The 13,836-nt window shown below is 37.6% G+C and overlaps 1 protein-coding gene across 7 annotated transcripts in view; it reads left to right on the top strand.

Annotated features, from left to right (window-relative positions):
- Nucleotides 1-9,527: 9,527 nt before the first annotated feature.
- The window catches only part of LOC140886536 (putative disease resistance RPP13-like protein 3), a 67,620-nt gene continuing 63,311 nt past the window's right edge, over nt 9,528-13,836 (top strand). For 5 of the 7 annotated variants that reach the window (XR_012151579.1, XR_012151582.1, XR_012151580.1 and 2 more), the window contains exons 1-2: nt 9,529-12,180; nt 12,385-13,677. Coding sequence is in view for 3 of the 7 variants with exons in the window: in XM_073293142.1 (XP_073149243.1) it covers nt 9,610-12,180; nt 12,385-13,677 (3,864 nt within the window). In the remaining 4 variants the exon portion in view is untranslated. Of the gene's footprint in view, nt 12,181-12,384; nt 13,678-13,836 lie in introns of all 7 variants that reach the window. The other 2 variants (XM_073293143.1, XM_073293144.1) reach the window with 2 other exon arrangements.

Raw genomic sequence — 13,836 nt, 5'->3', positions numbered from 1 at the left:
AGAATGAAGAGTGATGTTGCGAGGTTTGTATCTCGATGTTTGAACTGTCAGCAAGTGAAAGCAGAAAGGAAGCGATCGGGTGGTCTATTGCACTGTCTATCTGTTCCTGAATGGAAATGGAATCACATTTTTATGGATTTCGTCACGAAGCTACTGCGATCTGTTCGAGGATGCGATGCTATTTGGGTAGTGATCGACCGATTGACGAAGTCTGCTTGTTTTATCCCATACAAGATAATGTATCGTCACGATCGGATGGCTGAGTTGTATGTTAGCAACGTTGTGAGACTTCATGGTGTGCCGAAGTCAATTGTTTCAGACCGAGACCCTAGATTCACTTCGCACTTTTGGCACAGTCTTCAGGAAGCACTTGATACTCGATTACATCTGAGTACAGCTTATCTTCCTCAGACCGATGGACAGTCAGAGCGGACTATCCAGACGTTAGAGGATATGCTGCGAGCGGTAGTGCTAGACTTTGGCACTAGTTGGCAAGATTCTTTGTCTCTTGTTGAGTTTTCTTACAACAACAGCTTCCAAGCAAGTATCGGTATGGCGCCTTTTGAGGCTTTGTATGGCAAGAAGTGCCGATCTCCTTTGTTTTGGGACGATTTGTCCGAGTCACCTGATTTGGGACCGGATATGCTTAGAGATATGGCAGAACAAGTTAAGATCATTCAGTTGAGAATGAAGTCAGCTCAGGATAGACAGGAAAAATATGCGAATTTCAGACGTAGACCTCTGAGTTTTGAGCAGGGAGACCGTGTATTCCTTAAGATTTCTCCATTCAGAGGTACCGTCAGATTTGGTAAGAGAGGGAAGTTATCTCCGAGATTCATCGGGTCGTACGAGATTCTCGAGAAGATAGGCGATCTTGCCTACAGACTTGAACTTCCTCCATATTTATCTGGTATTCACGACGTTTTTCACGTCTTTATGCTACGGAAGTATCATCCAGATCCTTCTCATATTCTTCAACCTGACGAAGCCGAGTTAGACGAGACTCTGAGCTATTTTGAACGACCAATTCAGATCCTTGATCGGAAGGAGAAGCAGCTCAGAACCAAGTTGATTCCGTTGGTGAAAGTGCAGTGAAGCCGTCACGGGGTCGAGGAAGCGACTTGGGAGACAGAATCCGACATGAGACAGCGTTTTCCTGAGTTATTCGGATGACGTGAGTTCTTCTTACTGTCTTTAGTTCTTTATTCTATCTTATGAGTTGTGAGATCAAATTAGGCATACCTCTAACAGCATCCAACTTACTCAAGTTCTTTAAAGTCTTGAAATTTGCATAACCCAATTTTTGATGTCATAGGTCAAATTCAGTCACTTTTGTGTGTCTACAAGCCATCTCTTCTCTAATTTGATAGCAGTTATCAGATGACCTTGTACCTGTCATAACACACAAATTTGAATCATCAAAAACTTTGCATAATTTATTATCAATTTGCACATGCAAATTATCATCACAAAGTTGGCTTATTGTAACGCCCCGTTTTTATCTTAATTGAGCTTATTTGAGATAATCAGAGATTCCAGAGTTAAAGAGCCGACTTTTTATTGATCGGGGTCTATTTTGCAAAATTTGGATTTTCAGGGACTAAAGTGCAAATTTGGAGTTTAATATATTATCTACACTTGGTTTTACTTCCTCACCACTCCATCATCTTCCTCATTTCGTTCCTCTTCCATTGAATACGTCTCCTTTGGTTTTCAAGCTTTCAGATTTCAGTCCGAGCTCGATCCGCCCATTGAAATTTAATTCTGAAGACAGATTAGCAGTCACAACAACGAGAGCTCTGTTATACCGTAAGTATTTCTCCGATCAGACACGTTTTGTTTTTCGGATGTTGTTAGAATCGTTTGAGATTCGAGTATGTTGTTCTCGGAAAAGTTCTGATCGTTTATTATCTGTCGGTTTCGAAATAGAGCGACGTTCGGATTTGTTATGATTTTTGGAAGCCATTTTCAAAAATCTAGTTTTGAGATTTGTTGGAATTGCCTTGTTATTTTTGTCTTAGCATTGATACGAGTTGATATCGATATTGAAATGCTGTCTGCGTTTCCGGTTTGTTCAGTTTATAGCCGTTATGCCGTCGGTTTGAGTTTTTGGAGATTTGAACCGTTTTTTAGTTGTTGAAATTTGGTTGGTGAGTTTGATCGTTGTGTTGATCATCTTTTGTCTCCGTACAGATTTGTTTGGAGTTGTCGAGACAGAGTAGCAGCAGTCGATCATCTAGAGATGGACGAAGATTCGGTAAAGAGATTTACCTTGAACCGTTGTTGTTGTTAGGTTGCATAGTTCTGATATAATCTTTTTATTGTAGCTTATCCAGAGTTGGAACTACTTTCATTGAAAGGTAAAAGCAGTCATCGTTAGCGGGATAGCATACTCGGGACAGTTGGTTCTCGAGTTTCCCTTAAAATCACATACTTTCATCAATACTTGTTCTAGCATGTGGAACTCGTATTTTGTTGATTGATTGAGCTTTTGTTATGTGGCTTATGTTTATGTTTTCTTACGCATTTATCTTGAGCCAATCCTTTGATTTTAGCGGGCTAAACTGCCTTTTTTGTTTAGACGTTTTGGGAGCTACACTGTGAGTGGCCTTGGTGTAAAGGTTCACCTAGTGTCAGCATACTCCTTATAGTTGCACCAAGGTCTAGGGGAGTGGGATACGTGGCACCACCTCGATTGGAAGAGTCGGTGAGTAGTTACATGATCTCATCCTCGGGATCCCAAAAGCACAACAGCAATCCCTCGTTTATCAGAATTGATATCCCGATTTTAAAGACATGTATTTCATTACGTTGATATTTATTATGTTGTTGTCTGGAAAGTATGTTTGTTGTTGTATTATTTGTTATGTTGTTTTTATTGAAAATATCATTTTCACCGGTTTATCCGGCTGTTGCTTTGTTTTGTATGTGTACTTGGCAACAGGTGGGGCAGGATCAAGTCAGCGAAGACCTGGTTAGCATCAAGAGGGAGAGTTAGTAGTGGGACTCGGTTTAGAAGTCGAAAAGCAGCATGCCAATCTAGTTTATGTTTCATAGCATGTTTAGCTTTCGAACTTGTTATGTTTTGCGTTATGGATTGTAATAGCTAGAACCGATGCATGTTCTATCCTTCTGAGCAACTGGTAGACTCTAGAACTTCATGTATTAATTGGAAGAACTGCTTATGTAATGCATGATTATGATTTGAATGTGTTGGAATCAAGTTTCTGAGTTTCTGCTCTGTTTTGGCTGTGCAGCAGGAGGCGCACAGTCTGTTGTTTTTAGCAGACCGAGTGCCACCCCCTTCCGAGCAAGACAGCAGGCTGCTGTCTTGGAGGCACACGGTCTGCTGTTTTTAGCAGACCGAGCGCATCCCCTGTTGAGAAGAACAGTGGGATGCATGGACCGGAGGCGCATGGTCTGCTATTTTTAGCAGACCGAGCGCACCCCTTTTTTTAAAAAAAAATTTGTCTTTTGTTTTTAGTCTTGGATCTTGTATGCTTAATTGTTGTCTAATCCGAGATTAGTTGTTTAGAACCGAGGCCTCACACTTATGCTTATTAGATTGGCGGTTAGTCCTTCAACATGAAGCACATTGCGAAGCTTAGGCAAACCAGCAACATTCAGAGTTTCCTTTCCAACAATGTTTCTCTTTGAACCTCCTCCATAGGTTATTTTTTCACTTTTCTGTTCAACATAATCTGTGAGGAAATTCTTGGAACCTGTCATATGACATGAGCTACCGCTATCAAAGTACCAAGCATCTGAAACATTAGTTCTCAAAGCAGTATAAATCATATAACATTGAATATCAGCTTTTTGTACCCAAACCTTTCTTCCAGTAGATCTGTTTCTGTAGATGTTGTGGGGAGGTGTTGTCAACACCTTAGGTAACACCTTCAATGCAGATCTATGTCTATAGTCTTCCTGCAACTTAAAACAGTATGGTTTAATATGACCAGGTCTATGACAGTAGTGACAAATATACTTACGTTTCCTTCTAGACATTGAAGGAGCAGTAGGATGTGGCTTTGGTTTTGGAGGATCAATTGGTGAGGCCTTTTTGATTGAGTTTTCTGTAAAGCTGCTTTCCTTGACAAACACAGGGCATTTTGAACTTTCACCAACCTCAAATTTGCTATTTTCAAAACCTAACCAGTCATACCATCTCTTCCCATCATGAGTAGAGAATCAAGCTTGGTAGTGCTTGAATTAAACTTGGCCAATGTAGCTTTTGCTTTTCTGAGTTCTTTCTTCACCTGACTTAATTCCATGTCTTTCTTGCTCAGCATAACTTCAAGCTTTGACACATCAGCCTTTAAATCAAAATTTTCTTTTGAAAGAATAGTGTTCATCTTATTTTTTTTCAATCCAGTCAGCATGTATTTCTTCAAACATTATCCGAGCTTCTTCCATGGATATTGTCTCATCACCTGCAACATTATTACACACATTATCAGTAACGAAAGAATTTAAACAGACTGACCTTTGGGAGATGTTGCGGCCAGGTGTGCCAACACCTGCGGCAACACCTAAAGGATTGACTTGAAACTTTTTTTTTGCTTTCTAGTAGGGCAGATAGGGCAGTGTGGCTTTCTTCATCTTCCTGCTCTTCTTCATCAGACTCTCCATCACTTAACGACATATTCATCCCTTTTTCTAAGCGTGTTAGCACACTCATTTGCATAATGTCCAAGGCCTTGGCAAGCATGACATTGAACCGTGTCTAACTTCTTTGAAACTGGCTTCTTCTTCCCTTCCAACATTAGTCGAGGCTTAGGAGTATCAGTAGGTTTCCTTGGAGACTGTTCTGGTCTAGTAATTCTCAAAGGCTTGTTGGGAAACATTGGAGCCTTGAGTTTTTGATCCGTCTTTCTTGTCTCTTTCATCTTTTTCAGATAATCATTGAATTTCCGAGTCATGAGTGAGATCGAATCATCCTCTAAATCATACTGATGAACTTCTTGGTGGAATTGAACATACTCCTCGTATGAGGGTTTTGAAGCTTGAAGTGCTATAGATTTCCCTTTATCCTTCTCTTGTGCTGAAGAGTTAATCTCAAATACTTGAAGGATACTAATCAGTTCAGTCATCTTCATCTTTGAAGTATTCTTTACCTCTTCAAGCGCCCACATCTTTCCATTGAATCTCTTTGGCAAAGATCGAAGAACTTTGTTCACCATATTCTCACTAGTAATAGGTCCTCCAAGAGCATGCGCCTCTGTAGCTATCTCCCTAAGTTTCTTATCATAATCAACAATAGTCTCATTCTCATCCATCCTGATATTCTCAAATTTTGCGTTTAGAAGTCTCAGTCTTGTTATTCTCACACTATCAGTTCCTTCACAGTGTTCTTAAAGAGCATCCCACGCATCCTTGGCAACTGTGCAGTCATCTATGATTCCAAACATTCTCATGTCCACAGATGAGAAGATTGCATTGATTGCTTTAGCATTATAGCTCGAACTTTGTGCTTCCTCAACGGTCCAATTTTCTTCTGGCTTGATAATGTATTCTCCATCTTGATCTAGCGTCTTCGGAGGATTCCAACCAGTCAGAATGATTTGCCATGCACGAACATCCATCGCTTTGATAGTATATCTCATCCTTGTCTTCCACAATGCATAGTTCGTGCCATCAAGAACCGGAGGTTTCAAAACGAGTTTGCAACAGAAGATAAGTCCATATTATTCCCTGTAATAAAATAAACAAACCAGGATCAGTTCTTAGTGTATCAAGAATATGGCTCTGATACCACTTGTAAGGAAATAAGGGTTGCACAAAAACAGTTTTAGGTGTTGTCACAAGGTGCTGACAACACCTTCAATAACACCTTGAGTAATTTGCAGCGAAATATAATTAAAGCGTGAATAAAATAAACAAGCAACCAATAAATAGACTCAGATTAAATAAGCAAGAGTATAAAATATTATACTCTTGCAGCGCCTTAGGGCAAAACTTTCACTAGAAAACTTTCAAAGAGTTTTACAAACCCTAAAACTAGTGATTATTATAAAATTCAATTTTTCAAAACAAGTGAGAAAATAAAGAGTAAAAGTTCTCCTAAAAATTCTTGATGTCAAAAACTCGATGCAACGACACTCTTCAATCTTTTATCTTAGAGTGCTCTTCAATTCTTCAAGGCAATCAAGTAATCACGACCCAAAATCAACTTCAGAAAATCTTCAGAATTGTACGCTCATCAAGCTCTCTCAATCGGTCGTTCTCTCTCAATCTCGGTCGGTCTCTCTCTTGTTGCACACCTATCTTAATATATAAGTTAGGATCCTTCTTTGTAGATATTTCCTTGTAGATATAGGATTCTAGATCTTATTCCTTTTTGGGGTTTTTTTTATTAAATTAATATAAAATAAATAAATATTAATTAAAATAATGCATTTTTAAAACTTTTATCAAACTATGCTAATCCGGGACAGTCTGTCCCGGATTCAAGTTTGATAATAAAAAAATAAGACCCATTTTTGGGCCAAAGAAAATCGACTGTCCAGCCGATTTGTTATTAAAAAAAATAATAAAGATCAAAGATGTTGATCGAGAAGACAACTTTTTGAATCCGAAGCAAAGACCTCCGGATTCATAAAGCACCATACACATTTCCCGATAATTTGATTTTTTACTTTATTGATTGAATTATTGTTTCTTTCAGAGGCTCAAATGCTCAAATATTATTTCCTTCACGGGCGAACCCAACTACTTTTTCTCCATTTTATTTCCCATTATATATTCGATATATTTATGCTATCATTCTCATTGTTCTTCTCTTTTTCTTGAGTTTCTTAAAGGTAAGCGTCGAAATATTTAAATTTTGTTTATTTTAATAATTTTTTGTTATGATATTATTGTTTAATCGTTATATTTTGATGTAATATCTTTTTTAAACATGTCAGATAATAATTTAGTCCGTTGTTCCAATTCTGCTCGTGTTTCGTCTCGTGATTTCTTTGTAATTGTTAAAGGTAATAATCATTTATGTTTAATTTTTAGTTTGTTGTACTAAATTTTCTCGTTATGATTTTTTATTTAGTTTTATATTTTGTCATAATTTTTTAAATATATTGTCCAAGTATAATTTAACTAGTCGGATAATCTTATTTTTTTACACTGTTAACATGTAATTATCTTAATTACTTTGCTGCAAATTATATTATTTGCTAATTTTTTGAGATATAATATTTAAAATTAATTTAATTAATTTAAAAAAATTTGTTACGTATTGTGCTTAGATTAGTGATACATTGTACACAATTAATTAATAGTTTTATGTTAGTAATTTAGTAATAGGATAAGTAATTAACTTAATTTGTGAACATAAGGACAATTAATAAAATGATATTACTTTAAAGGTTTTCTAAATAATAAAAAATGGAAACAAATTATAAAAATAGAACAACTTTGAAAACTTTACAAAAATAATAGAATCTGAGACAATCTTTTTTGGAAGGAAATTTTTTTTTGTCAGTTTAAAATTTGTCTCAAGTATTTTTATATAGCTATACATATACTCCACCTTCGTATAAAAAAATTATGAAACATAATTAAGTTTTTTGTGTTATTACGAAACAAAATTAATATTAATTTAGTTAATAAAAATTGTACTATTTATTTTGTGCATTAAGAATATTGATAAAATTAATATAATTATTCGAAAGATTGTTATAATCATTTTAGGAATTGAACCAATTAGTTAATTTACTAAATATAAAAACCTTTATTTAAAGGGTACATTTGTGAATTTATGTTAACACAATTAAGAGGATGTTTGACTAAATTTATTAAAAAGAGCTTATAAGTTCTTAGAGCTTAAAAGCTGTTTTACGAGCTTATAAGCTATTAGAACTTATTTTAAACAAATTATTTATTTTATATTATTTTTTTTAATCCCATGATGTTTTCTTATCAGAATGATAATCACTTTGTGTCATTTTGTATTATTTATTAACGAAAATTTCATACACCTAATGTAGGAATCGAACACGTGGAAGAAGAGAAACATAAAAAAATAGTAAAAATGAAGCAGAAAATATGTTTTACTTTGGAACCCAAAGAAGGAAACAAAAGGGTGCAAAAGGGTCATTAGGGATCCAATAGTTCGTATTTTTACACATAGGCGTAATTAATGATATATTATTGACGTGAAAAATCATGCAACATTAGATTTATCATACCCATATGCTAGGTTGAACTCAACCCTGACGCAAAGGAGTCTCCATTAGGTCAAACACTGAATTCAAGGGGGAATGAGTAGGGATGTAAACGAGCCGAGCCGAACAGTATTAGGCTCGGGCTCGGCTCGTTTGGTACCCGAGCCCGAACCGAGCTTTTATCATAAAGCTCGGCTCAACTCGTTTACTACATATGTCGGCACGGGCTCGACTCATTTATCTTATTAAACGAGTCTGACTCGAGTTTGACTCATTAAACGAGCTGGTTTTTAGGCTCGTTAGCTCGTTTAGCAGGTTCGTATTCTGACTCGTTAAGTGAGCTCGTTTTCGAACTCGTGAAGCCTAAATACAATACAATACATCTCTATAAATTAATTATGAACTAAAATTAAATTTTTCTTAAATAAAATAAAAATGAAAAACATAATTTAAAAAAAAAAACGTCTCCAAAAAGTGACTTTTTGGTGTTAAAAAAAGTTCTATGACTTCCATTTGAACACCAAACCGAGATTCTAAACCGATTTATCCCAAAATTCAAATAAACACATTGTCATTAATGTTAATCACATTTTCAAGTTTCTAGCTTAACTCGCCCAGAATTTCTAAAAACAATAAGCATCTTCGCGAACTTAAATACAGGATATATATAGTTTTGACATGTTTCAGCAGAAAAATCATATATAATCTATATGTTAATCAAATTAAGTTATTTCAACGCCAAATGGAAGACAAGACAAATCACAACAAGTTTGTTTATAGTGCACACTAAAATTCTACATGAATCAAACTCATTCAACTCGATTAATAAACTACAAGTAGACTGAACCTACTATTAAAGCATAAATCCGAAGCTAACACACTAAACGAGCCACCTAAACGTGCCGAGCTTGAGCTTTTCAGCTTATTAACGAACATGTTCGCGAGCTAACGAACCGAACATCCTTAAGCTCAAGCTCGGCTCGTGAATATTTTCGAGCTCAAAATTAAGCTCGGGCTCGGCTCGATAAGCTTAACGAACGAGCCCAAACGAGCCTTTTCACGAGCCGAGCTCCGAATAGCTCGCGAACAGTTCGGATCGTTTACATTCCTAGGATTGAATGAGTGATGAAAGAGGTTATTGGATAAGTTTAGAAACCTTTAATGAGAATTATTAGAATTAAATAATGATTTATACGGAGAGAGATAATAAATTAATAATGAAAGGGAGCCTCAAGTCGGGGTTGGAGAAAGAATAAAATAGAGTTGACGTACAGTTTTGGAGAAGACGAGTTGGGAGTAAAATTTAATGAATAAAAAATGAAAACAAATAAATAAATACTTCACTTAAAAATGTTAAATTAAATAAAATTTCAAATCATCATTTTCATTTATCGATCAAGAATTTTTGTAACAGCCCTGTGTGAAGAAATCTTGATTTTGATCAGCCATGGCATACGCCGCCTTAGTTTCTGTGGAACAGTCGCTGAAACAAGCTGCCATGTTGCATCTTTCCGTTGCTCATGATATACGGAAACAAAGTCCATTTCTCCTCCCCAAAATTGAATACCTGATAAAATGTCTTGAAGATTCATCCCACAAAACTACTGATCAAAAAGCATCTTCTTTGATAACAAGAATCAGAGACGCATCCTACAGAGCGCAATATCTCGTAGATCTATACTGTTACGACACGGAAATGGAGATCATCCGTCAGGTTCCCGTGCCCAAGAACGTGGACTTGTGGGACATCTTTCGAGTAATCGACGATATAGAATCAGACATCAAGGAACTCACTGGTTCGGCGACGGAGGTTATTGAGAGCAGATTAGTACTCAAGAATGATTTGCAACTTCCAAATCCTGGTTCCGAGGACGAAATGGTGGGATTCAAAGATCTCCGTGTGCAAATCACGGAAGAGCTTACGGGGACACAATCTTCACTGACAGTTGTCTCGATCACTGGTATGGGAGGTATTGGTAAGACGACTCTGGCCAGATATATTTACTACGCTCCATATGTCGGGTATCATTTCGATTGTCGTGCGTGGGTCGTTGTATCTCAGTCTTTTTCCATACGAAATTTCCTGTTAGGCATTCTGGGTTTCATGAAAGTGTTGAGTGATGAGATGTTTATAGAGGGTGAATATGAGTTAGGATTACGTTTGTACGATACTTTAAAAGGACGTAGGTATCTCATCACAATAGATGATATATGGGATACCTCTGTTTGGGATGAAATAAGGAGGTGGTTCCCGAATGATAATAACGGAAGTCGAATCCTGCTGACGACAAGGCTAGCAAGTGTGGCTGCTTATGCGAGCTTTTCGGGGGGCCACATTCATCATGTCTCTGTCTTAAGTAGTGAAGATAGTTGGAGTTTACTTCGTGCTAAGGCTTTTGGGGACAAGGATTGCCCTCCAGAGTTGCAACAAATCGGGCACAAGATTTCAGAAAGATGTGGACGACTTCCCCTTTCTCTAGTGGTGACAGGCGGATTACTCTCTCAGATAACTAAGACAAAAGACGTTTGGCTAAACTTTGAAAAATATGTAATTAATCTTGATCCATGCTTTGAAATACTGAAGCTGAGTTACGATTACTTGCCTCAACGGTTGAAGCCGTGCTTCCTCTATATGGCACATTTTCAGGAAGATGAGGAGATTTCAGTTTCCAAACTAATCAAGTTATGGGTAGCTGAGGGGTTTCTAAAACAAGTTGAGCACCAAGACCCAGAAGCCGTAGCAGAGAAGTGTTTGATGGAACTCGTTGACCAAAACATGATTATCATCCCAAAGCACAACTTTCAAGGAAAAGTCAAAACCTGCAGAATGCATAACCTCTTGCATAATTTATGCGTGCGAGAGGCGGATAAAGACAAGTTTCTGTGTGTGATGGGTACTCCAAGGTATGAAATAACTCCACACAATCAATATTTTCGTTTAAGCATTCACTCAAGGACTCTTCCACATCTTATTTTTCCTGACTCCTCAATACCCTCTTTTTCACATGTACGTTCCCTCTTATGTACTGATCATCATCTTTCCCCAAGTGTGTTTCTAAAATTCAAACTACTCAGAGTAGTTGATGCTATCAAAGTAGCGTTTCCCAAATTTCCAAATGAACTCTTGGAGCTTCTAAATCTACGTTACATCTCTTTGACGTGCCCAAAAAATATTCCTGCATCAATATCCAATCTTCGAAACCTACAAACTTTAGTCATTCGTCACGAGGATGGCGTAAATTTACCATTAGAAATTTGGAATATGACTCATCTAAGACATGTCGAGTTTGAAGTAGGTTATGTGCCTTGTCCCATTGTTGGGACTAGTCCTCTAGTTCTGGAAAACCTACGCACTCTTTCTGGACTAAGAAATCTCAGATTCACCCATGACGTGTCGGCAAGAATCCCATGGATCGAAAGACTCAAAGTTTATTATGATACTGATCTCGATGAGGAAAAAGGGTGGTCGTACTACGAGTTTCACAATCTTGTGAATCTACAGCGACTCAGAGCATTAAAAATCTACATATACCCGTGGCCGATTGATCTTAAGTTGGAATTCCAGTTCCCGCCATCTCTTCAAGTGTTGAGTCTAGGTGGGTGTTCGCTTTCGTGGGAAGATGTGTCAGTTGTGGGTCGTTTGCCCATTCTTCAAGTTCTCAAACTGAGACGTGGATCGTTCCTCGGGAAACACTGGAGAGCAAACGAGGGAGAGTTCTGCCAGCTTAAACTCTTGCTGCTTGAAAGTTTGGATTTGGTACTCTGGGAAATTTATAATGATCGGTATGAATTTCCTTGCTTAGAGCAACTCATTGTAAGAAATTGTAGAATGCTAAAGAAGATCCCACATGAAATGGGAGAAATTCCAGCACTTACTAAGATTGAAGTGGATTACTGTAATGAATCTGTCTTGGCTTCAGCCAAGGAGATACGGGATATGCAACTTGAGATGGGAAAAGAAGATTTTCAACTCGTCCTTGGTACTAGCTCCTACTTTAATAGCCCCATCTATTCTAAGGTAAAAGAATTTTACTTTCGCCTTTTGTTTTAGAGCTGATAAATTGACCCAGAACGTTTACGTTTTCGTACACTATAATGCAAATATGCAATCAACCTCTATTATGAAGATTTTTTAATGTTTGCAACCTCTAGATCATTTAGTTTTAACGATTGCAAAAACTATCTTTAATAGTCTTGGTTTTTATTCCGCTAATGTGTACAGAATCCTTTTGCCGCCTCAAGCTGGAAAAGGAAATTCACTGATGGAGAAAAAGAAGAAGAAGAAGAAGACAAAACGGATTTCAGTTTGAAACCTGCCTCAAAATCACCGGATACGCTGCAACCGGCAGTCTCCAATATCGAGACAGGGAATGCTGAACATTCGGAGAATTTTGATTTCATAAGCGGAACGGAGCAGCAGAAAATACCTAATCGATCGTTGGATTCCATGGAGACAGTTGGCCCTTGGAGATTTGCATGGAATCCCAAAAGTTGTATGGTTGGATTGCATGAATACTTTTTACAAATCCAGGATTGGATATTTGGAGCGAACGATACTAATATTCATCTTGAAGTCATGTCGATTGCTGGGATGGCTGGAATTGGCAAGACTACTTTCGCAAGATATTTGTTCGAGTACCCGACTCTTGATGAGAATTTCGATATTAATGTTTGGGTATCGGTATCTCGAACAAATGATGTACGAAAAATAATCAAGGACATTCTAGAGTCCGTGAGACCTATGCAAGTTGAACTGGATGGCAAGAGCATTGCACAGTTGGCGGATATTCTGCGCAAAAGTTTGAAGGATAAAACATACCTCATTGTATTGGATGATGTGTGGGATATCCAGCTCTGGGATGATATCCAAACATCATTTCCTGACGACAATATATGGAGCCGGATAATTTTAACGACTAGGCTGTCGGAGATGGATCTTAAAGTCCGGTTTTTCAAGATTCATCACATGAGCCTTCTTACGCCCGAAATGAGCTGGACCCTTTTTTGTATGAAGGCTTTTGGCAAAGAAGAATGCCCTCAGGAGCTTAAATATGCTGCAGAAAATATTTTAAGCAATTGTGGAGGGCTTCCCCTTGCAATTGTTGTGATTGGTGGACTCCTCTCCAAAGTCAGCAGGACTGAAGACGTATGGCAGCTTATTGCAAGGACTATGAATTCAACGATAATGTCTGAGGAACAACTGAAGGGGATTCTGTACTTTGCTTATAACTACTTGCCACTTCATCTGAAAGCATGCTTTCGTTCCATGATTATCTTCGTGGGAGATGGTGAACTCTCCATCCCCAAACTCGTCGGGCATTGGATTGATGAGGGACTTGTAGGCCAACTAGGTTCTAAAAGTCCCCAAGAAGTGGCTGAGGAGTTCTTGAAAGATCTAATGGACAGAAGTCTCGTTGTGGTTTGCAAGCGAAACAAGAAGGGTGAGGCTGAAACATGTGGCATTCCTCGTGTCTGGCAGGACTACTTCATGGTTGAGGATCCAGATTCTTTCGAGGTATTTGGATATCGTGATACTATTGATTCAAAACATTCAATTTTATATCGAATCTTTATTGAGTAGCCCGACAGATAACAAATAGAGCTCGGATGAAATCGTTCTATTAACCATTCGTGCCAAAAGGTTTGAAAGAAAAAAATGCATGCTTAAATATCT

The sequence above is a fragment of the Henckelia pumila genome, chromosome 3, assembly GCF_033568475.1.
Source record: "Henckelia pumila isolate YLH828 chromosome 3, ASM3356847v2, whole genome shotgun sequence".
Lineage (NCBI taxonomy): Eukaryota > Viridiplantae > Streptophyta > Magnoliopsida > Lamiales > Gesneriaceae > Henckelia > Henckelia pumila.
The sequence above is the reverse complement of the archived record's forward strand: the minus strand, read 5'-3'. Positions and strand labels throughout refer to the sequence as shown.